Below are 25,115 nucleotides of genomic sequence, written 5' to 3' on the forward strand. Positions count from 1 at the left end.
AGAAATTTAGAAAATAAGAACTTATGAAGATAAAGAAATCAAACGTACGTAGCAAAGGTGTATATTTTGCTTTGAGCACCAGATGTGTTCTTAAAAATGTATATTAATTCTCATTTCTTAAACTGAACTGTATTTTATAAAGCAAATGGAAACTCTCCAGTCTGTGAGACCATAATCAAAGCATCACCATACATAAAGCCAGCAGTGGGCTTCTCTCTGTTATAAAAATAACGTATATGCCCAGTAGAACCTAGCACATATAACCAATATGCTTTAATAGGTAGAAGGATACTGAATGTCACAACAAACTTAGACAACATCTAGATTTTTCTTACCATGACTGCTACCATTGACTTTGAGTAGACTAAAACAGTAGTGGGCACACTGGGGCCCATTGGCCAATCCCTGGAGCATTTTCAAATAAGGAATATAAATAGTTGGAGGCAACAGGTCACCCATTTGCCTAACAAACTTCGACAAGACAACCTGAAATAGGGAAAAACCAACAGTTTACATAAAGCATATCTTAACTTTAAGCCAACATGGACTAGCTAATAAAGACTACATATGAACTAAAATGAATTAAGTACTCTCATTTAACTCCCCACCCAAGACAAAATAATCTGATATTCTATTTATGAAAAACTGCATTTTCAAGTTTGTCATTAGCAATTTAATGCAATTATAGAATATCTTTGTGAACATAAAGTACATTTTTAAAAACATCTTAATATCACAAAACATAAGACTACTCACATTCTAAATATGTAAAACAATTGAAGAAATTTACTCATTTAAAATTAACTAGCAAATTCAAAGGTACACTTAGAACCCAGAGTTCCTAAATCCCAGTCAAATTTAGTATGAAGATCTAGGAACCCGAAAGAACTTTTTATAGTAACCTAAACATATTCTGTTTTGTGTTCTGGCCAATACATGTTCCTACGCTCCTGTTCTCTAAGTCCACTTCCTAGATTTCTCTTTTCTCTTGCTTATACCTTAAATCTATTATCAACAACTAAACATATTATTCAGACTAATTAGTTGGAACTCAGAACCAAAAATGTTACAGATCTCTGGAAATTATTGTTAAATCTGTTAGGTATAACAATTTTATGATTATACAGAAAAATATCCTTATTTTTAAGAGATACTAACTTAACCAATGAGAGGTGAAAGGTCATGCTGCCTATAATTTACTTTAAAATAACCCAGCAAAATAAAAGCAGTAGAAATAACAAGAGTGGAAGTGAACATGGCAAGATGTTAACAGCTATTAAATTAAGATGTTGGGGAATTCCCTGGTGGTCCAGTGGTTAAGACTCCATGCTCTCACTGCTGAGGGCCTGGGTTCAATCCCTGGTTGGGGAACCAAGGGACCACAAGTCGCAAGGCCAAAAAAAAAAAAAAAAAAAAAAGAAATTCTTCTGGGGAAATTCCCTGGCAGTCCAGTGGTTAGGACTCCACCCTTCTACTGCAGGGGGCACGGGTTCGATCCCTGGGAACTAAGATCCCACATACCGCAACGCAGTCAATAAATAAATGATTAAATGGAAAGGGGCATTTGCTGTAAAAATAATAAAAATAAATTAAGATGTTGGGTGTTTATTATAATTATTCTCTCTTCCATATGTTTGAAAATTTTCATAATGGAAATTTTTTAAAATATTTAATTAGTTTTAATAAACCCTTCTCCAAAACTTTTTAAATGGAAAAAAGTGAAACAATAAATGTAAGAAATACAGTTAAAAAGAGGGGGGTCCTGATCTTAGACTCTAGCATAAATGAAAATTGTATATGGCATGAAAACATCTAGAACAGAAAATCCCAAAGAGATGAAGACAGATATGGCAATCCATCTGATTTGCTGCTGCACAGCGTCCTTTAGTTACTACAGGATAGAAAATGGACTTTCTCCTACATTATCTACTGACTCATAGGCATTCTGTCATTAATTATAACTTCTAAGCCTTTTTCCTGCAGTATTTTTACCTCTCCTATCTTCCTCAACTTGCTAAGAATGATGTATATTCTTTGTCATGCCTATAGAGGACAGAGTAAGTTAATAAATACTAATTAAATCCAAGTAAGTGACTCATAAAGAAACTAGACAATTTTCTGTGTCTAGTGCTCCGATGCATAGCTACTATCTAATAAAAGGCTGACTATATAAACTCCAAAATGATCAGATCAATTTAAGAGTTTCAATTTCCTTAAATAAAAGGAAAAAGTATAAATGTCTAAAGGTTACAATAGTGTTCATTTGCATGAACAGCAATAACAGCAGGAAATACCATTTTTCATGTTTTTAAGATTTCCAGTTACCATCCCAGAGTACAAAAGTAGAAAAACTAGGAGCTCACCTGGCGCTGAGGGGGTCGCTGATGAGCTACCCCAAGGTAAGAACCCAGGATAGTGGAAGTCTGAAGAGGCTCTGAGGGACACCAGTATTCTAGTGCAAGCTCCAAATTAAAAGGATTCTTTTTATACAGCTCACCAATCTGCAAACAGTAAACAAAGACTGTGGGAAAACACCTGTAACTCAAAAATTACTTTTAAATAAAAATTTACATTTTTATTGAATTCACTTGTATATTTAAGATATTAGATCTGAAATTTTCCAAAGGTAGGGAAAAAATAACGGAGAGAGGGAGATGATAGTCCATCCAATATAACAACTTACCAAGAGCATTAATTGTTCCAGATCCCTTCTAAGTGAAATGGGGGGTTCGTTGCCCATCTGCATACTCATGTGAATCATTCGAGCATCTTCATCTGCCCGATTCCTCAACTGCTTCACCTATTAAATTTATTATATAGTTTATATGTAAATTTATTATATGGGTTAATAATAATGAAATCAGAAAATCAGGCAACTGTCTAAAAGTGATTACATAAAAGAAAAATATTGTTTAAATATCTATTCCACTTTAATAATGTGAAGAAATCTGCTAGGAATTTTACTGCAATATTATTAACCATAATTTATAATATCTTAAAACTTCAATGCATTTTCCACTACAGATAAGTTAATTTTAACTAAAGTGTTTCTCAATTACTGACATTTTGCATAGAATACTTCTTCACTAGGTTGGATGATTCTAAACATTACAGGACATTTAGCATCCCTGGTACTACCTACTAACTACTAATACCACCACTATAGTCATGTAATGAGCAAAACTAGCTCCCCAAACATTCGCTAATTAAACAATGTACTTGTAAATAACTCAGCAATCAAAGAAGTCTCAAGGAAAATTACAAAATACATTAAATAGAATAAAAATGAAAACACAACATATCAAACTTTGTGAGACCCAGTTAAAACAGAAATCACAGATAAATTTATAACATTAAATGCCTATAGTAGAAAAAAATAAAGGTTTCAAATCAATAATCTAAGCTTCTGTGGTAAAAAACTGAAATGATTGGGGCAAATTAAAACCCAAGCAGAGAGGAAGAAAATAATAAAAGCAGAAATCAATAACAGTGAAAGAAAATCAACAAAGCCAAAGGCTGGCTCACTGGAGAGATCAATGAGATTGATAAATCTCTAGCTGGGTTAAGAAAAAAGGGAGAAGACACAAATTAACCAATATTAGGGATGAAAGAAGAAACATCACTACAGATCATACAGACATAAAAAGTATGATATTAGGAATAACTTTATGCCAATCGATTTGATAACTGGAATGAAACAAATTCACTGACAGACACAAACCTTCAAAGCTCATTTAAGAAGACATAGATAACCTAAATAGTACTATATCTATTAACAAAATTCTAGTGTCCCAAAATTGTGTGAATAAGTTCATTGTTTACCCTATCCAAACCATATATGACTTTGTTTATTCAAACTCCTCTCAGCCTTTATCTTTCCAGATGACCACTATCTTTCCATAGTAAAAGTCCCTTCTGGACTAATAACTAGGAAAAAGTTAAAGCCTTAACCCTTTCTAAGGCTTCATTTCCACAAACGTAAAATGAAAGAATTTCTTCCTATTCCAAAATTCTATGATGTTAATCTATCACATCCTTCAAGGCTGATGAGGTCTCAAGTTACCTGTTAAACACTCCTTGACTATTCCAGTCCTGAGTGAGCTATCCTTAGCCTAAGAAATCCACTGTAATTTACTGTCTATACCTGTCATTTACTTACTGTTACTACCTGTATTTTTCTGTGTATATCTCATTTCTCCAACTAGACACCAGGGGTCCCCAACCCCCAGGCCGTGGACCAGCAGTGGTCCGTGCGTGGCCTGTTAGGAACCGGGCCGCACAGCAGGAGGTGAGCAGCGGGCAAGCAGCAAAGCTTCATCTGCCGCTCCCCATCGCTCGCATTACCGCCTGAACCATCCCCCCCAACCCCCTTCCCCGGCTCCTGTGGAAAAATTATCTTCCACGAAACCAGTCCCTGGTGCCAAAAAGGTTGGGGACCGCTGAACTAGACTATATATTCTTTGCTGGCAGGGAATCAATCCCCTACTTGTTTTCTTCACAATTCCTAGCATGGTTACCTGGAATACAGGAGAAACTCAATGAACACTTGATTCATTATATCATGAGTAAGCACTTCATTCCTTGTTTGCTACCATTCTGGGTAGTTTTTCCATTTGCCTTATGTTTTTCAGTAGGTAAGATATCAGAACTGCACATCGGTATTACAAGTGTAGACCCTTCGGGTGTTTTTTTATGCACACACACAAAAGGCAGCTTTATAGGATTTACCCCCTCCTTTACTCCCTGCCACCACCCTGATGGCTTCCGTGGCACCAAATGGCACACAGAACGTATGCTATGTAGGAACTGTCTGAAATGGCTCTAAGAATTCCTTTTTGGATCAAGGTTGTAGCTCGAGCACTTTATTCAAATGTAACCTCACTAAAGGTGGGCAGGGCCCCTGGGCCCTGTTATTAAGAAACAAAAAAAAGAAAGAAAAAAAGCAACCTTTGCATTAGTTTCTTAAACCCATTACTTTACCCGTATCTATGTGGAGGTCTATTTATACACTATAATTAAGAGTCTAAAAAATTATCTATGAAACTATAAAACTGGAGATTCTCCACTATACCTCTTCTAAATCATGTATAAAAGGCATTAAATAAGACAACCTTAGCACTGATTCTCCAGGGTAGCATGAAGTTAATAATTTTCTCCCCACAGAAGCATTTTCATTTGCCCATTATTTTCTCATTACAAACCATTCTCAACATCAAATATTTCTTCCTTTTAGCTTGTTCTCAGTTAATGGGTCTTACATTATTTCATGTTCATGAATCACAAACTAATTCACAAGCTGTAACATAACAACTACTGCCAAATATTAGTCTACAGTAAAAGATTTTATTAGTTTCCAAAACATAAAGTTAGTTAATTAGTCAATTTTAAATTATTTTATAAAATTCTTCTACTACTTTTTACTCATCTTACATTATTACACTTACCTTCATTGGCATAAGTGCCAGGAAATCTGTAATGAGATTATGGATTCTACGAATATAAAATTCCTCCTGATAGAAGTTTTCTGACACCACTACGGATTCAGTGAGGAACAGGAAAACACTGTCTGCAATTGCGAGCTCTGCCATTGCTTCATCTGCTTCTGTGAATTCAGCCAGAGCTAGGAACATATTTAGAAAAACAGCACATGGAGGAAAAATTACTAAACTAGATTATAATATCTCAAAATATTCTGCTGATCCTTCAAAATTCAGATCTCTTCTCAACCTTCTAACATGTTCTGTACACAAAATAAGACAGTGTGTAACTGTAATTGACTCACAAACCCCAAAGAACTACAGAAAAAGTACATTAGAAAATCATCTACTCTTCATAATAACAGCGAGAGTGATAAAAAAAATTACTTAAGGGACTTCCCTGGTGGCTCAGTGGTTAAGAATCCGCCTGCCAATGCAGGGGACATAGGTTTGAGCCCTGGTCTGGGAAGATTCCACATGACGCGGAGGGACTAAGCCTGTGCGCCACAACTACTGAGCCTGTGCTCTAGAGCCCGCAAGCCACAACTACTGAGCCCGCATGCCACAGCTACTGAAGCCTGCGCGCCTAGAGCCCGTGCTCCACAACAAGAGAAGCCACTGCAATGAGAAGCCCCTGCACCGCAATGAAGACTAGCCCCCGCTCGCCACAATTAGAGAAAGCTCGCGCAGAGCAACGAAGGCCCAACACAGCCAAAAATGAATAAATAAATAAATATATATATTTTTTTAAATTACTAGGTAATTTTGTGATAATCTGTCTTTGAAAAAGAAATGTTAAATAGCTTATTCTGCTTCACTGTCATAGAGACCAAATACATTGTTACTTAAAGTACACTTTCAATGCCTTGAAAAGGGTCAGGAATAGATATAAACCAGGATAGTCTCAACCAGAGGAAAAGAGATTGGTTGTTTTTTTTGTTTGTTTATGTGTTGTTTTGCATTTTGAAATAAAGTCTGTATATCTACCCATATCATACAAACTCCTTGAGAACAAAACAGTTTCTTAATTCTTTATTACTACTAACAGTAATGATTACTAAAATTATTAATTATTAATATTAATTAAATATTAATAACAATAACTAGTTCCAAGCCTTCACTTGAATTCAGAAATACTGGAATTAAGAACTATTTCTTTTTTTTAATAAATTTATTTATTTATTTTTGGCTGTGTTGGGTCTTTGTTTCTGTGCAAGGGCTTTCTCCAGTTGTGGCGAGCGGGGGCTACTCTTCATTGCGGTGCACGGGCTTCTCACTGTCGCGGCCTCTCCGGTTACGGAACACAGACTCCAGACGCGCAGGCTCAGTAGTTGTGGCTCACGGGCTTAGTTGCTCCGTGGCATGTGGGATCTTCCCAGACCAGGGCTCGAACCCGTGCCCCCTGCATTGGCAGGCAGATTCTTAACCACTGCGCCACCAGGGAAGCCTACTTACTTGAAGACTACTTACTTAGGTAATAAAGCACACTAATATCTTAATGTAAATTGAGTTTTGTCATCTCAAAACAGTATATAAAAATTTTAATCAGTTTAGTAAAATTCAAAACACATTTTTTATAAAATAATGTAATAAACATGTTTTATAAAATGTCCAGAAGTCTACAAAAAGAGTAGGAACTAATTTTTCAAAATTCACATCTTTGTTAAAACTCGTCTGGATTATTTCAAGAAATGACCATTTCTGCAATATAAGCTATTCATCTTTTCTAGTAATTTTTAAAATATAAATTAACAGATAAAAATGTATACTTTAAAATGTTCATTATAGCGAATTCTCTGGTGGTTCAGTAGTTAGGATTCCACGCTTTCACTGCCGAGGGCTTGGGTTCAATCCCTGGTCAGGGAACTAAGATACCACAAGCCATGCAGCACAGCCAAAAAAAAAAAAGAAAAATTCATTATAATACCCCTAATTTCAAAGATTATAAGAGGGTATGAGCATGTAAAACTAAAGAGATTAAGTAGCCAAAGATCTAGGACTTGAAACTAGGCCTGGATTCCTATTCTTATCTAGTGAAGTATATAGTATTTTCTACTGTGCCTCTCAAGATTAGGCCAATGGTACAGTAATTTGATTAACTATCACATAGCTACTTAAAAGTATACAGTAATTTTATGCCAGAAAAGTACTGAAATAAGACTTGTAAATGAATAAGAGGTGTAGTTGAGAAACAGAATTTGTACATGTCTGTAAATGTCTAATTCACCATCTACCAGCTTTAACATAAAAAAATACTACGCCAGGGACTTCCCTGGTGGCTCAGTGGTTAAGAATCCACCTGCCAATGCAGGGGACATGGGTTCGAGCCCTGGGCCAGGAAGATCCCACATGCTGTGGAGCAACTAAGCCTGTGCACCACAACTACTGAGCCCGCGTGCCACAATTACTGAAGCCCATGCGCCTAGAGCCCATGTTCCACAAGAGAAGCCATTGCAATGAGAAGCCTGCGCAAAACAGCAAAGAGTAGCTCCCACTCCCCAAAACTAGAGAAAGCCCATGCACAGCAACGAAAACCCAATGCAGCCAAAAATAAATAAAGAAATAAATTTATTTATTAAAAAATAATAATAATACTTGGCCAAAGAAAAACTTGTAACACAAAAAGAGCTTTCCATAAGCAGTCTTGAGGGAAAAAAACGGAGCTGGAGGAATCAGACTCCCTGACTTCAGACTATACTACAAAGCTACAGTAATCAAGGCAATATGGTACTGGCACCAAAAAAGAAATATAGATCAATGGAACAGGATAGAAAGCCCAGAGAGAAACCCATGCACCTATGATCAACTAGTCTATGACAAAGGAGGCAAAGATATACAATGGAAAAAAGACAGTCTCTTCAATAAGTGGTGCTGGGAAAACTGGACAGCTACATGTAAAAGAATGAAATTAGAACACTCCCTAATACCATACACAAAAATAAACTCAAAATGGATTAGAGACCTAAATGTAAGACCAGACACTATAAAACTCTTAGAGGAAAACACAGGCAGAACACTCTATGACATAAATCACAGCAAGATCCTTTTTGACCCACCTCCTAGAGTAATGGAAATAAAAACAAAAATAAACAAATGGGACCTAATGAAATTTCAAACCTTTTGCAAAGCAAAGGAGGCTACAAACAAGACAAAAAGACAACCCTCAGAATGGGAGAAAATATTTGCAAACGAATCAACAAACAAAGGATTAATCTCCAAAATATATAAACAGCTCATGCAGCTCAATATTAAAGAAACAACCCAATCCAAAAATGGGCAGAAGACCTAAATAGACATTTCTCCAAAGAAGACAGACAGATGGCCAAGAAGCACATGAAAAGCTGCTCAACATCACTAATAATTAGAGAAATGCAAATCAAAACTACAGTGAGGTACCACTTCACACCAGTTAGAACGGGTATAATCAAAAAATCTACAAACAACAAATGCTGGAGAGGGTGTAGAGAAAAGGGAACCTCTTGCACTGTTGGTGGGAATGTAAATTGATACAGCCACTATGGAGAACAGTATGGAGGTTCCTTAAAAAACTAAAAATAGAATTACCATATGACCCAGCAATCCCACTACTGGGCATAAACCCAGAGAAAACCCTAATTCAAAAAGACACATGCACCCCAATGTTCATTGCAGCACTATTTACAATAACCAGGTCATGGAAGCAACCTAAATGCCCATTGACAGACAAATGGATAAACAAGATGTGGTACATATATACAATGGAGTATTACTCAGCCATAAAAAGGAACAAAACTGGGTCATTTGTAGAGATGTGTATGGATCTAGAGACTGTCATACAAGGGAAGTAAGTCAGAAAGAGAAAAACAAATATCGTATATTAACGCATATATGTGGAACCTAGAAGAATGGTACAGATGAACCAGTTTGCAGGGCAGAAATAGAGACAGACGTAGAGGACAAACGTATGGACACCAAAGGGGGAAACTGGCTGGGGGGTGGTGGTGGTGGGATGAATTGGGAGATATGGATTGACATATATACACTAATATGTATAAAATAGATAACTAATAAGAACCTGCTGTAGAAAAAATAAATAAAATAAATTTCAAAAATTAAAAAAAAAAATCTTTCCACAGCCCACTTGGGAACAGCATGAGACTAGAGAACAAAATGTTCTGGAATCATACAACTGATAAGATACTGGAATCTGCTGACACTCTAAGACTAGGAAACATTGACATGGACTGTAAACGTTAATAAAACCTTTCCAGATTTACCCTAAAAACCTACAGAAGTGACAATTTTGGGGGCTTCAAATTACAACAAAAGCATAGTTCTCACCCTGTTAGAGTAAACCACTATTAGTATGATAATTACATGAACGTAAACAGCAGAAGAGGATATGCTATAGTGGGTAACAAATTGTTAGAAGTCAGATTCCCCATCCATTATTGATTGAACCAAATATCACCTAATATACTGTATTTTAAAATAATAGTAGTTTTTAATCTGACACAATGTGAGAAAAATTAGTCTGTGAACAAAACCAAAAAGAAAAATGTTAAAAAAAATACTGTTACACTGTCATTTCAAATTTAAAACTCTTAAGGAAAAAAAGAAGCTAAAAGAGAATTGTCACTGGCTGCAAGAAAGGGAAAAAATTTTTCAAATAATTTCTTTTGGGAGACAAGAAAAAAGGAAAAGATCCGTATTTCACAATACAAAATTTCATTTACCGCAACTCTAGGTATCTTCCTAGGCTCATGCTTATACATGTTAAAGATAACACCTTTTTCTTACACAGCGCAGCCAAAAAAAAAAAAAAGAAAAAGATAACACCTTTTCTGAAATGCCGTTAAATGTTGATATGTCATTTCCTCATAACAAAATGACCTACAATCAGTTTACCTGTCACATCAGGGAGCTGAGATATCCCCCTCAATGCCAGTGCCCAGGCAAGTCTCACAGTGGCTTGCAGCCCCGGCAGTTTCCAAGGCTGTGAGTCTTGAAGACGAGAGTGAACTGTTGCAATATATTGTCTCTCTGTCAACAGTGGAAGTTGATGAATCATATCTGAAAACAAAAATAGACAACTATACCAAAGTAGAGAAATTTTCACTTTTGATATACAGGAATAATGTCTAAGAATCAGAAAGTCAGAGTATTCCCATCAAAAAATTATGACTAATTATAATTAATGTTTGAAATAATAAGTATACTATCATAAAAACAGACTACATCTACTTAATTCTGTGATTCATTTCATTCAATACAGGAAATCTGACCAATGCATTAACTGGCAGCATTCCTATATGAGAAGCACAGGTACTGCTTGTTATGTGACACACAATGTACTATGTGACAATTTGATTGGAGGTAAGGGGTAGTTGTATTTTAAATAAGCCTTTTGTAATGGCTAAGGATGATCACCAAAGAGGAGTGGGAAATGTCTGGTCTCCTCACATACCTAACGAAAGGAGACGGGGATGATACAGTCAAAAGCAGACAGCGGACAACTGTTGGAATAATTATAAATATTTATGACATTAAATGGCAATAAGCTTCCTTTGTGGGAATCATTTTTGAGATACTCAGTTCTAAGCAGTAACTGTTTACAAGGTTACCAAGAGAAATTTTATCTACTTCACAGAAAAAAAAAAGTCAAAGATAATATATTACTAAAAATTATAGTGATCCTCCCTTAGAATGAAAGGTTTAAAATGTGAATAGTAAAGAAACAAGCAAGTAGGGGGACTTCCCCGGTGGCGCAGTGGTTAAGACTCCACGCTCCCAATGCAGGGGGCCCAGGTTCAATCCTTGGCCAGGGAACTAGATCCCACATGCATGCCGCAACTAAGAGTTTGCATGCCGCACCTAAGGAACGGGTGAGCCACAACTAAGCAGCCCACCTGCCACAACTAAGGAGTCCATGTGCCGCAACTAAGGAGCCCACCTGCCGCAACTAAGACCTGGCACAACCAAATAAATTAATTTAAAAAAAAAAAAACAAGCAAGTAAATTAGGCATGCCTAACTCAACAAACATATATTGCAAATCCTTTAGCACTTTCCCATTCCAAAACCTCAAAAGATAACAGAAATATCTAACGGGGCTGCAATTACTTTAAAAATGTGATCTTATATCTAAATATTCAAATATGGATGAATTACACACAAAGGAATAAAATATACTATTTTTATCTTAGTTGTTAAAAAACCACCCTTCTTAAATGTTACCTCCACAATTAAATCTGATTTTTGAAATAAATGTATTAATAGGTACAAAATCCAATACCATCACGTTCCTCTGTGCTTTGTTCTATAAAACTGATATCAAAGCAGTACAGAAGTGCCATAAGAAGAGCCAGATTCACTGCATCCAACGAGCCATTAGCCTCAACAGTCACTCTTTCCAAATGTCCAATAAGGAGCAGAGTGTCATCTTTGCCTAAAGGTGATTGGCAAGCCCAGGCAAAAAGGCTTTCTGCCAGAGACTGCCTGCACTCCTTGATGAGATCAGAAACCTAGAAATAAAGATGAATGATTATTGGTATAAATAAATTACACTGAAGCCTGATCTTATTCCAAAATGTAAACTATCTATCATAAAGGCGAACTATATAAATGTATCTGAATCCATAAGTGACCCTAAAATCTCACCTCTGCAATTCTGAACAAACCCTACGGTTAATTACTCATTCTTAAGTCCCAACCTCCTCTATAGGACAATCAATTTCTTAAAGGCCTCAGGGCTTCCCTGGTGGCACAGTGGTTAAGAATCAGCCTGCCAATGCAGGGGACACGGGTTCAAGCCCTGGTCCGGGAAGATCCCACATGCCGCAGCACAACTAAGCCCGTGCGTCACAACTATTGAGCCTGTGCTCTAGAGCCCACGAGCCATAACTACTGAGCCTGCGTGCCACAACTACTGAAGCCCGTGCACCTAGAGCCCGTGCTCTGCAACAAGAGAAGCCACCGCAATGAGAAGCCCACACACCGCAACAAAGAGTAGCCCCCGCTCGCCACAACTAGAGGAAGCCCGCGCGCAGCAATAAAGACCCAACACAGCCAAAAATAAATTAAAAAAAAAAAAAAAATTTCTTAAAGGGCTCATTCCAGAAAAAGTGCTAGCATGGCACATAGTGACTAGAAAGAGGCTGAAACAAGTGCAAGTCAATTTCATGGACACAACTGCCTACACACTTTCCTATGCATTGTTAATTTTCCTATGCCTGTATTAGAAGAATGTTCTAAGTGACATGACTTTTCTGCCTCCAAGATGTGACACAGACAACCCGTGAATTGATGTCATTGAACCCTTGCCTCTTTTCGATGTTTTTCACTGCCCAAACCTCTCTCACGCTGTAGTTTCTCAAACTCATTGTTAACATCAATCTGTGACACAAGAGTAAGAACTTTGTAAGTCAATCCTTGCTCCATCAGCTCATCAGTAAACCGTGTTGTCATGGAAACCAGCTCTGGACTGTAATGAAAAAAATCAATAAAGTTATAATGAACAGTAATGTTTATACTTTCTCATCACATGGATATAGCAAACACTCTTTTGATGATCATGTTGGGTTACTGGAAACAATCAGGATGAGCTATAACCTAGCTCTTGCCATTCTTTTTAGATCATTGTGTTTCAATAAACTTCTAACCATAAATAACTGAATTACATTTCATTTGTAAACAAAATAAAGCAGGTTTAAACTGTTGTGTCATTCTTGGCAGAATAAGGGAGTTATTTATTACTCAACTTAGGTTATACACTTAAATTATACATACTAAAGAGAATTTTTGTTTCTAAAATTATAATTCTTCAAGCAATTTCTAATTAACCCCTTGAAATCCCAGCATGCAAACAGACCTGAGTTCGAGGGTCCATGTCTTTCCTCGTCGAGACTGTATCAAGGCTTTCAGGGAATTTGCAATGCACCGCTTTCCATCCCAGTATAAAAGAACAGCTACTAAGCCTCTGGTGAGGCCAGGAAAATGTGGCTGCTGGTGCTCTCCTAGGAAAGGAAGTTGAGAAATAATTTAGTAAATAAACACATATGTGTTTAGGCTGAGACAAAAATCACTATACCAGTGTTCAGTTCAAAGAAATCACAGAACCTTAGGGTTTAAAGGGTCTTAAGAGTCCTCTACTTCAAACATCTACCCACTGTTTCATCTCTTTCACAAAAAGTCTTTCAAATATTTGTATGTTTCTTCCCCTAGTAAATTAAATAACATTTTCTTATGTTTCAGCTTTTACTCACCCTTTTTAACTGCTCTCCTTTGAATAAGTTCTACTTTGTCTTTTCTGAACTACTTTGCCTATAGTTTCAGTTTCATTTCCTATGGTTTTTTTCGCCCCTTGGCCCAATCGCTCTTACACTCTACTCCCTTCTGTTCCCCAAATTCATCTCACTGCCTCACACCTCTTACAGGAGATTTCTTCTGTCTAGATGCCCTCTGTCTTCCTGAATGCACACCTACTCCACCTGACATATGCCTACTCATTTTTCAACAACTACCGTAAGCCTCATTATTTTTGTGGACTTCTCTGTACAACCTGAGGTCAATTTAAATGCCTCCCCTCTGGACCATCCCTGAACCATGCATTAATGCACATAATGGTGGCATAGTTATTGGTTTCCATGTCTTTCTCAATTACTAGACCATGAGCTCCTTTACACTAGTTGAAGTTTTATTCATCTTTATATCCCTGGAGTCTTAACACAGTGCCTGGCCCATAATATGCACAGAAAAAATAACTGTTAAATGAAGTTTTGAGTTAAACTCAAAATTCAAGCATGTCCAGCTAACATCTGCATCACAGAATGGGAAAACGACCTTAGTCATTCTCAATATCGTATTTCTTTTAATGCAGCCTTAGGTCAAAAAGGATTCTGGCAGCCACGTTCTATCTTCAGACATATTAGACTTTCTTTCAATTAAAATGCCCACCTGGCTTCTTCACATGGTTCCCTTGCTATAATTAAAATGAACTGCTTACTTTATGGAAATTTCAATCTTTTCTCTCTACAGCAGCCAGAGAAATAATTTCAGTTATTCTGGATTCTGCAACTCCTGCTTAAAGCCCCTGCCAACAACCTCCCACTGTAATTAGAATAAAATCCAAATAATCTTCATGGCCTGCAAGACTATGGTCCGACTCCTGCTCTGTCCTTGTCTTCCTTCACTCTCCCTAGTTCCTGATGTTCCAGCCACAGTGGTCTTTGTATCCTTCAGCAGGCCTTTGTTCACACATTGAGCTGTCTACTCTCCCTGGAACACCCTTCCCCAACAACTCTGGTATCTTGTCATCAGGCAGGTCCCAGATCAAATGTCCCAATCTCAGAGAGGCCTTCCCTAAGTACCCAATTTACAGGTGCCCCCTATCACCCCCCATGTCTCTATATCCCATTGCCTTGTTTTATTTTCTTCCTAGAACTCAGTATTATCGAAATTATCTTATTCTTTACCTATTCATTATCTGAATCACCCCCTCAAAAAGAAACTCCAAAAAAGCAGTGACCTTACCTTCTTACTCGTTATATGACAATAAATGCTTTGTGCTACAAAACTTCTGAGATGCAGTCATTCTTTGCTAGTCAATTACCATGAAAAAGTCTATCTTAATACAGTTAAATTTCCTTTAACAACTCTGATCCCTAAACTAAAGCCTTCCCATTAGTCACAGATAAACAAAAAAAAAGGAAACACTATGAATATCAAATAAACTACATCTTTAGAAACTATTTTGGAATCTAAATGATATAATATTTTAAATTACAAGTGAATAATTTTACATTTATGTACTACCTTACCATAGATTCAGTTAAATGTCAACCTACCAGCAAGGAGAAGCTCAACAGCTGCCAATTCTCCAATATCAAAAAGGTCACTGAGGATAAAGGCTTCTTTAATGAGCTGTTCAGGAAGAAGTCGGGTTCCCTGTTGACCCTGGATAGCAACTCCCTCTGTACTGGCTTTCTGAACCTTCTCATGTTGTTGAACATTTTTTGGCTACAACAATAAAAATAAATAAATAGGATCATGTAATGAAAATAGCACATGGAGACAAGGTAAATTGTTACCTAGAGAAGTTTATTCACAAGCAGTCTGGTAAAGTGACAAACAGGAGCATTTCTTATCAGATAAAGGTCTAACTATCAGATATAGTTAGACCTTTATGAGGTAACATTTTACATCACTTTCAACTTTTTATACTGTTATTACCTTCTCAATAACTGCTTCTGCTAAACTCTGAACTACAAAATGTTGAGAAATCACACAAAATAGCATACTATTTTTCAAATGTCTAAGAAACTTTCTAATTATATCTTTAATAAATATAAAAACAATAAATCTTCAAGTGGGAAATAGCAAATCGAAAAGAATTATATAATTAATTAGTAGGGTTAATGATAGCTTATTAGTATGTTATTTTAAAATGTAGTCTTATTTGCAAAAAGGCTTACTTGGTGCAAATATTTAACAAATAACATATAGTATAGAATTACTTGATAGATCATAAAATCTTAGGTATTTACACCTTGAAAAAGGCCATATAGTCATTTAATTCAACTTCTCTATTAACAGAATGGAAAAACTGATGCCCAGATAAGTCAGGTGACTTGCCTGTGGTCATACAACTCTTTAGTGGTAGAGCCAAGACTGGAACTCAGCTCAGTTGGCTCCCAGGCTAGGGCTCTTAAATAGTTCTTAGATGGTCTTGCTGGTCTATAAAAAAAAACTGTCAAGCAGCAGGGAAAGGAGCTTCCAAATATGAATCCCTGCCACTGAAGTACTCTACCCCTGGTTGAAAAGTACGTCAAGATGCAGTGATTAACAATATGTAAGAATTAACTGCTAACACAACTTACATAACATTATGAAGAGTTAAAATGTTGAAGTGTACCTGGGAATAAATAAAATAATCAATCTTACTAAGCTTAGACAGATTAACTGTAAGTCAGAAATTCCAAGGAGGCTCATATTTCTGAAATATACGGAACTTTCTAAATTGTATTCAAATACTATTAAGATATCTCCTAGCTAGAGATAAATACAATATTAACTTCTATGGAGAAGAGAAAAAAGATAATAATTGCTCCCAGGAAACTTCCATTTTTAGAAAAAACTTGAATAAATGGACTAGAACAAGTAACATTTCATTTACATGCATTAAGAATGTACTTGCTCCTTCAATCTTTAAAGGAAAAAGCAAATCCAAGAAGCAAAAAAAGAAAATTTCCTACTGGGTTTCTGAACAATGAGATGAAGTCAGGTTTGTGTTTCTTCAAAATCATGTCAAGAAGGTGGACAGCTTCAGGTTGTCTTCTCCAAAGAGCATTTCCCACAGTCTGCCAAATGTCTTTGTAAGGACCCCACAGACTAGCAGCTTAAAGAAAAAAAATAAAAATCAGCATCAAATAAAACATATATTTGGAAAATAAGGTAAGGTTATCGTCTATACATTTTAGTCATGCTCACAGCTACTTTTAAATATAAGGAGTTATATATACAAACCAAACATTAATATAAAAGAATATTAGAATTCACAAGCAATAATATAAACGTCATTTTACCTAACTTAATATAAAGTAAATCCTGACTTTAAATTGGAATATCAGCTGAACCTGGTTTTGTCACTTAGTATTAGTTATGTGACATGGAGTGAGAAAATAACCTCTTTGAACTTCAGTTTCCTTTTATATAAAATAGGGACATCACCTGCTTCATAGGGTTGAATGAATTAAATGAGATAAACTAGGTAAAATATACAATATAGTGTCTGGCATATCGTAGTCACTCAATAAATGTAACTGCCTTTCCTTCCCTCCCTATCACCCAGAGGAAAAGCAAGAATAGGGGGGAAAAAATCAGATTCTGTAAAACTTAGAAGCTGAAAAAACAAGTATTTTATTTTGGCTGGGACACTAGCTATTAAAAAACAGCATAGAAATATGGAATTCTTTTGTAAACTCATATAAAAAGGATCACATTTTGCTTTGTAAAGGTAGTAACAATAATAAGTAATACTTAGAGAGCTTTTGCTGCTAAGCATGGTTTGAAAAGCACGACCTGGGAGCCCAAAGTTGCTGTTTGCAAACAATCAGATATGGCACCCTGTATTTATAAAGGCTCTGAAAGAGAAACTAATCAAAACCACTCACTCACTCAACAGATGAACTAACTATAGCTTAAACCGTAAAGGGTGCTCTGCAAACATGTTTAACTGCCATCTGAGAAAACACAAATCCCACTAAAGTCATCAGAACAGTCAGAATGACATGCAAGATAACCCAACTAAATGCATTACAATCTTATGAACAATGTTGTCAGAAGGCGGCAATTTACTGGGCAGATTTTTTTTTTAAAAGGATGTGCAGGGAGAGGACAGACTAAACCAGTCAAGCTGGATCATCCATTCACTCAACAAACATTTACTGAGGGCCATGCACGTTCCAGGGACTACAGAGCAAGCAAGACAGACAGGATCCCAGGCCTCAGAGAACTTATAGATTGACAAGAAAGACAGGCATTAAATGCAGGATTCAAAACACAACTACCGGGGCTTCCCCGGTGGCGCAGTGGTTGAGAATCTGCCTGACAATGCAGGGGACACGGGTTCGAGCCCTGGTCTGGGAAGATCCCACATGCCGCGGAGCAACTGGGCCCGTGAGCCACAACTACTGAGCCTGCGCGTCTGGAGCCTGTGCTCCACAACAAGAGGCCGCGACAGTGAGAGGCCCGTGCACCGCGATGAAGAGTGGCCCCCACTTGCCACAACTAGAGAAAGCCCTCGCACAGAAATGAAGACCCAACACACCCAAAAATAAGTAAATAAATAAATTTAAAGTACGTGCAGAAAAAACCAAGAATTTAAAAAAAAAAAAAAAAGAAAAACACAACTACCGGGGCTTCCCTGGTGGCACAGTGGTTAAGAATCCGCCTGCCAATGCAGGGGACAAGGGTTCGAGCCCTGGTCCAGGAAGATCCCACATGCCACGGAGCAACTAAACCCATGCGCCACCACTGCTGAGCCTGCGCTCTAGAGCCTGCAAGCCACAACTACTGAAGCCCATGTGCCTAGAGTCCGTGCTCCGCAACAAGAGAAGCCACCGCAATGAGAAGCCCGCGCACCGCAACAAAGAGTAGCCCCCACTCGCCGCAACTACAGAAAGCCCACGCGCAGCAACGAAGACCCAACACAGCCAAAAATAAAAATAAAATTAAAAAAAAAAAAAACAGAACTACCAGACTAACGGAGAAGTACAGAGTGCTATGAGAACATACAAAAGGAAGACTCTAACCTAATCTGAAGGGCAGAGCAGGAAGTTATGCATCAGGGTCTTTGGGGTGGGGATGTGGAGGAATGGGAATCACCATGTCTAGACCTTACATAGAGAGCAACCATCCAACTCCCTCCTTTGCCTCTCCTGTTTTGATCCTAAACTTGTCAATCTTCTAATGAAAAATATAGCTCGTCATATAAATTTCTAGAATTAAAAATGAAATGAGCACCCATGCAGATGTACTTCCCACTAAAGATCAATTAATTGACACACTGGTTTATATATCTGTCTTTTCCCAATGTGATCAGAGAACATCAATTACTGGAATCTACTCAACTCTGGATACCCTAACAAACATCACAGTTCCAGGCCTGCCAAAATGAGGACCTGACCCTGGATCCTGGTGACAGCCTGTACGGTGCTAGTTGGATGATGACTAACTGACTTCCCTAGAGATCATTTTCTTGGCTCTTTCCAGCTGCAAAGGACAGAGTAGGTTTGAGCCTTGTATTCCTGGCCAAGATGGAATTTTTCCTGTTAGTAAATGGGAATGTTTCAAGTAGCAGATGACAAAATGAAATTGGACAATGGTGTGACCAATGGACTAACTAGAATATGAAGTTTCAGGACCCAAGGATGTTGGGTAGGTAAGCTATTCATGAGGTGATGGAACCTTAACCAGGATGAGGGCAGTAAAATAGAAAGGCAAGGTCTGTTGGTAGAGTCAGAACTGGTAACTGATTGGCACAGGGGATGAAGGAAAGTTATCAAAAATGACTTGTAGGCAAATGTGAAACTTGCCTTACCACAGGTATTTTTAAAACCTGACAAAAAGCTAACAAAAGTAAACTGTCTGTAAAAGTAATACTCAGTAGAACCCCTGAAGAATAACTTTCTTTGCACTATACATACTTAGTTTGAATAAGCTCAGTGAATTCTAGAGAGAATTCCACTTCCCCCCTTTTGTGGGGAGGCATCCAATAACAGATCAAAAATCTACACTAAAAAACCCCACAGATACCAGCCTCCTGAGTCCATCAATAACATCGACACATCACGGAAGGTAGCTGCAACAAAGATTTATATTCATTTTGTCTTTGGTTTGACTAATTTTGGTAAATATCTCCCTGTTATTGATTACAGATGAAAGGAAGTTATAATTTTTCCAAATTACTAAATATGTATTTTTAACATAAGTCATTTGCTTGTTTGAGGAATACATTTATTTTCCTAAATTTTAGGAATACCTCCAGCAAGTCACATTTATTCACTCATTCATCAGGTACTAGGTATGGGTAAGCTCACAGTGTAGTGAGGAAGCACATTTACCATACAGTCATACATAAGGGCAATATCCATTATGGTATGTGCTATGAAGGTGAAGTACCCAGGGCAACGATCACATAATAGGGGAATGTGACCTAGCCAGGGAGATCAGGGAAGGGAAGGATTCACTGAGCAAGTGATAATTAGGCTGAAATGTGAAGGATGAAAGTAGGAGTGGGAGGTGGTGGACGTACACTCCAGGAAAAGAGGACAGCATGTGGGTTCCCGAGGCAAGAGGAAATGCTGCACTCTCAAACCCCTGAAAATGCCAAGAGAGCGAGAGTACCAAGAAGGGATCAGCAAGGGAGGCAACTGCCATACCATGCAGGGCTTACCTGCCCATGTTAAGGATTTGGGTCTTTACCCTAAAAGATCAAGTGAGATAGATTTCAAATGTCTGGTGGACTTAGTGAAACAGAAAAGCATGTAAATGTTGAGAGCTGTTCAGGAGGATGGGAACAGACTAGAGTGGCTAGAGGAGGAGAAGGTATGGCAACAGGGTCTGAACACTGATGAATCTTTGAAAGGTTTGACGGTGAAGAGGAGTGAGAGGACAGTAAATGGAATGAGGCATGAGATCGAGGTAAAGATTTGGGCAATTGGCGGAAAGAAAAGGAACAAAAGAGAGAGGAGGGAACAACGGGGAGAAGAGTGTAAAGGGCGGGATTTACCTCAGACAGGAAGACACAGCAAAACTGACGCGAAACAGTGCACATATATCTAGGTTTGTAGGTTCAAGGGTGAAAAAAAGAGTTCATGCCTGTTGGCTTCTATTTTCTCTGTGACTAGGAGACTGAGGGATCAGCTGGAGCTTAAAGATTTGAGGAGTGTGGAAAAGGTCTGAAATAGACAATGCTATGAACAGGACAGGGGTGACCAGACAGCCATCCAAGGACTGTCAGTGTTAATGGGTGCTTACTCACAAGCCTGTAGGTCTACTCAGCTGGGCTGATACAGGTCACAATACTAGTAAATCATGCCACTGAAACTCAGGCATAGGCCTTCAAACTCTACCTCTACTTTTTTCCCCTTCTACAACTCTAAGATGTTTAATTTTTTTTTTGAATTATGGTAAAAAGCACATAACAAAGAATTTGCCATCTTAAAAACATTTTGAAGTGTGCAGTTCAGTAGCGTTAAGGGCTTTCACATTGTTGTACAACAGATCTCCAGAACTTTCATCTTCCAAAACTGAAATTTTGTACCCGTTAAACAACTCCCCATTTCCCCCTCCCACCAACCTCTGGCAACCAACATTCTTTGCTTCTATTACTTTCAATCCCTCATACAAGTAGAATCATACAGTATTAGTCTTTTTGTTACTAGCTTACTTCACTTAGCAGAATGTCTTCAAGGTTCATTCATGCTGAGCATAGGACAGGATTTCCTTTTTAAAGCTAAATAGCATTCCATTATTTATCTATAGACCACATTGTTTACCCATTCATTCGTCAATGGGCATTTGGGTTGTTTCGCTGGACATTTACTTTCCTTAAAAAAATATTCTCCTGACTGGGCTCTTAAAAATGTTTCCTTTCTATGTTGCCAATTAAACACTCCTGCCACAAGGCCTTGTTATACAATGTATACTCTTTGCAGCTGTTGGCAACTCCTTTTCCTTCAATGATTTATGTTTAATGATAGTAACTTAAGACGAGTACATACTAAAGAAAAGTATATAACCACACATAAAACACACACGCCTTGTTTTAAGTTTACATCTGTGTGGGAGGGCAGGACAGCAGTACTAAGGAAGTAATTTCACTACTAACATTCAGATATATGGAAATACTATGTAATGAAATGAATTACGTTTTGCTTAAGTAGGAGCATGTAGACGTTTAAGTATCAAAGACTGGCTTCGAATCATTAGCTGTATAACCTTGGAGAAGTTACTTAACCACTCTAAGACTCTATTTCCAAACCTGCAAATTGGGGTGTTTAATAGCAGTTACCCCAGAGTTGTATAAAGGGCACTAAATAAGATGAAAGTACAACGCTTAGTCCAGTGGCTGCGAAAAAGGAGGTACTCAATAAACATAATCATTCATTATTATAAAACAATTTATCGTAGGCTTTCCGAAATGGTTTGATTTGCAAAAGTCAGGTTTAGACAAGTTTTCAAGAATATCAGTCGTGTGAAAAGAACAAACCAGCAACAAAAAGACTGTATAGAGACGGAAAGAAAAGGCGCCTAGAAAAGAGTCCTCTTGAGTGAGATCCTCTACAAGCATTTACCACACAAACGTGCTCTTAACCGCCCATGAAGTTTAGTACGGCTCAATCAAGGCATTCTGAGCAGGAAATTCTTCATTTTCAGGCCCGCTCCGGCCGCTGCAGCACTTCTGGCATCCTTGGCCCGCCCACTAGGAGCCAGCGGTGCATCCCAGGAACTGTGACAGTCAAAATGCACCCACTCTTTCAAACGCCCCGATGGGGGCGGGGGGATTCCGCCCCTGATTGAGAATTGCCCAGAGGACCCAATCCAAATGTTCCAGAGTTTCTTTACTCCCTTCTAGATTCTGCCCCTCCCGGAAGATCTACTGCTCCAAAGGTACGGGAGCATCCAGGGACGGGCCACACACGCAGAGCTGGGAGTCACGGCACTCCTGGGCCACCTTCCGGATTGCAGGTTTCATAATCAAGGGACCTCTCTTCCTGTAGGACCCCACGCACCCACCCAACCTCCAAGAAGGGCCCCAGTGTCCATTTTGAGGTGCGAGTTTTCAGCCTGCGCTCCTGGCTGAAAAATATCTCAGGTCTCCCGGCCTCATTGCCGGAGAACTGCAAATCCTGCAGGAATTCGGACCGCAGACACATAATGGGGTGGGGAATGGAAGGGACCAGACTCGGCCCTGGGCTGCGAGAACTGCACGCCAGGTTCCAGGGGACCAAGCCTCCGTGCCTCGATCCTTAAGCCCCAACTCTAGGGCTAGAGCCGCAGCGCCGACGCGCGCCATTCAAACTGGGGAGGGGCGGGACTCCAGGCCCAGAGCTAGGGAGAAGCGGGCACTATGCACAAGTGCGGACCTGGACTCCGAGGAACCTCACTGCCCGCGTCTCTGCCTGAAGATCGGACCAGCACCCTGCCCCACAGCTTGCCTTCTGCCCCGGCCGCACCTACCCGAATTTACCGCCAACAGCGTCGCCATCTTGCAGGCGAACTAACGGAGCCCTCCCGCCGCACGGAAGCCCCAGAAGAGGGTGAGGCTGCCCGGGGCCGCGCCTAATCAGAAAGGTACCACGCTGTCCCTTCCGAAATGCACGCTCGACCGACCCAGGCGTACAAATACTCCAAAATCTGTTCTAAGTCACAGACGTCAATTTTCTCCGGGATTGACGAAAATTCCCATTCAAGTCAGGCGAGGGTAACCAGTTCGAAGACCCGAGGTCCTCGAGTTGACGTTAGTCGTGCAGTGCGTCCTGGGACTTGTAGTTTGTTTCTAGTGATTAAAGTTGGTTAGCTGGAACAGAAAAACACTGTTTATTGAAGTGACGCCCACTTATGATATTATGAAAGCCGTAAATCCAAATAATTATCTCCATTTCAAATTAAATCTTCCTTGCGTTACTCCCTTACTTTGGGGAGTGGAGTGGGGTGTAAGGTGTCTAAACCTCAAAAAGCCATTTGATGGGTTGCAAACTAAGTTCATTACATTTCATCTACTGTATATACCAGTGTATTGCGTCAATATAGTTGCATGCAGTTAAACAATCATAACTTTTTATTATGAAAATTTCAGATGTATACAAAATTAGAATAATGAATGACCAGCTTCAATAGCTGGTCAGTTCCTGTTCCTCACCCCCAACACAGGAGATTATTTTGAAGCAATTTGCAGACATATCATTTCATAAACACCAAATATTTTTCTACCTAAGCACCCCCAAATAACTGGACCTTCTTTTTTCACTTGCTAAATTTTAGTTTGCTAATTTTCAAACTAAAATACAGTCATTACCATTTGCTATAATATGCCAGATAATTATTAAGAATTTATTAAGAATTTGCTATCAAACAACAAGGTCCTACGGTATAGCACAAGGAACTATATTCAATATCCTGTGATAACCATAACGGAAAAAATAGGAAAAAGAATGTATGTATATATGTGTATAACTGAGCCACTTTGTTGTACAGCAGTAATTAACACAACATTGTAACTCAACTATACTTCAATAAAAAATAAATTAAAAATGAATTTGCTATCATATACCAGATATTTATTAAGAATATTTATTAAGAATGTTGTTGTTGTTACATTATCTCATTTAATCCCTGAAACAATCCTACTAGGGAAATATAATTATAGCTGCTTACTTCATAGATGTTCCATGTACCTCACAACCTCACTTTATCAACTCCTCCAACATTCCACTGAGATTGGGAGAAAATAGAGTTTATAGTCTCATTTCACTACTGGAAATCAGAATTAAATAATTTAAACAAAATCACAGAGTACATTGTTAAGAATAGCAAGCATATTCATTCTTCTGAACAAATAATATTGAATGACACAATGTACATTAGGTGGAACAAAAAAGTCACGGGTAATTTTTTTGAAAGTCATTGTTATATAGAGACAAATGCCGGATTACAATGAAAGTGGTCTTAAGGAGTGAAGGGGAAGAGAGAATGAAAAGGTAAAGGGATTTTTTCCGAAGTTTAGCACGAAAGTGAGAAAAATATTGAGCAGAAACTTGGCAGGAAGTGGCATTCAAAGAAGATTTTCTTTCTCAGCACATCTATTATGAGCCTTCCCCTCACACACTCTTTAAGCCCACACATTTCCCTCTTGGTAGATCACTTTCGATTAAGGAAATCTAACTTCCTGCAACTCCCCCGTCACCCATCATCTCACGTACAGGCATGCTGTCACTTGATTGAGGTTTCCTCAATCCATAGCAATTGGGTTATTAGCTCCTCTAAAACTGCTCTCAGCATGGTCACCAGTGATCGATTGTCAAGTCCCACAAGCACTTTTCCGAATACCTTAGAAATTCTTTTCTCCCTTGACTTACAGGGCACCACCCCTCCTAGT

At 38.4% G+C, this 25,115-nt stretch overlaps 1 protein-coding gene across 2 annotated transcripts in view; it reads right to left on the minus strand.

Annotated features, from left to right (window-relative positions):
- NUP205 (nucleoporin 205) overlaps positions 1-23,340 on the minus strand; it is an 82,498-nt gene extending 59,158 nt beyond the window's left edge. Inside the window, exons 1-11 of one of the 2 annotated variants that reach the window (XR_009008865.1) lie at positions 23,198-23,340; positions 16,708-16,850; positions 15,301-15,472; positions 13,326-13,470; positions 12,779-12,938; positions 11,751-11,979; positions 10,365-10,529; positions 5,445-5,620; positions 2,684-2,800; positions 2,364-2,501; positions 336-486 (exon numbers count right to left, since the gene is read on the minus strand). Coding sequence is in view for 1 of the 2 variants with exons in the window: in XM_007177106.3 (XP_007177168.2) it covers positions 336-486; positions 2,364-2,501; positions 2,684-2,800; positions 5,445-5,620; positions 10,365-10,529; positions 11,751-11,979; positions 12,779-12,938; positions 13,326-13,470; positions 15,301-15,472; positions 16,708-16,850; positions 23,198-23,225 (1,624 nt within the window). In the remaining variant the exon portion in view is untranslated. The remainder of the gene's footprint in view (positions 1-335; positions 487-2,363; positions 2,502-2,683; positions 2,801-5,444; positions 5,621-10,364; positions 10,530-11,750; positions 11,980-12,778; positions 12,939-13,325; positions 13,471-15,300; positions 15,473-16,707; positions 16,851-23,197) is intronic. The other variant, XM_007177106.3, reaches the window with a different exon arrangement.
- Between the last annotated feature and the right edge of the window lie 1,775 nt (positions 23,341-25,115).

Source organism: Balaenoptera acutorostrata, chromosome 7, assembly GCF_949987535.1.
Source record: "Balaenoptera acutorostrata chromosome 7, mBalAcu1.1, whole genome shotgun sequence".
Taxonomy (NCBI): domain Eukaryota; kingdom Metazoa; phylum Chordata; class Mammalia; order Artiodactyla; family Balaenopteridae; genus Balaenoptera; species Balaenoptera acutorostrata.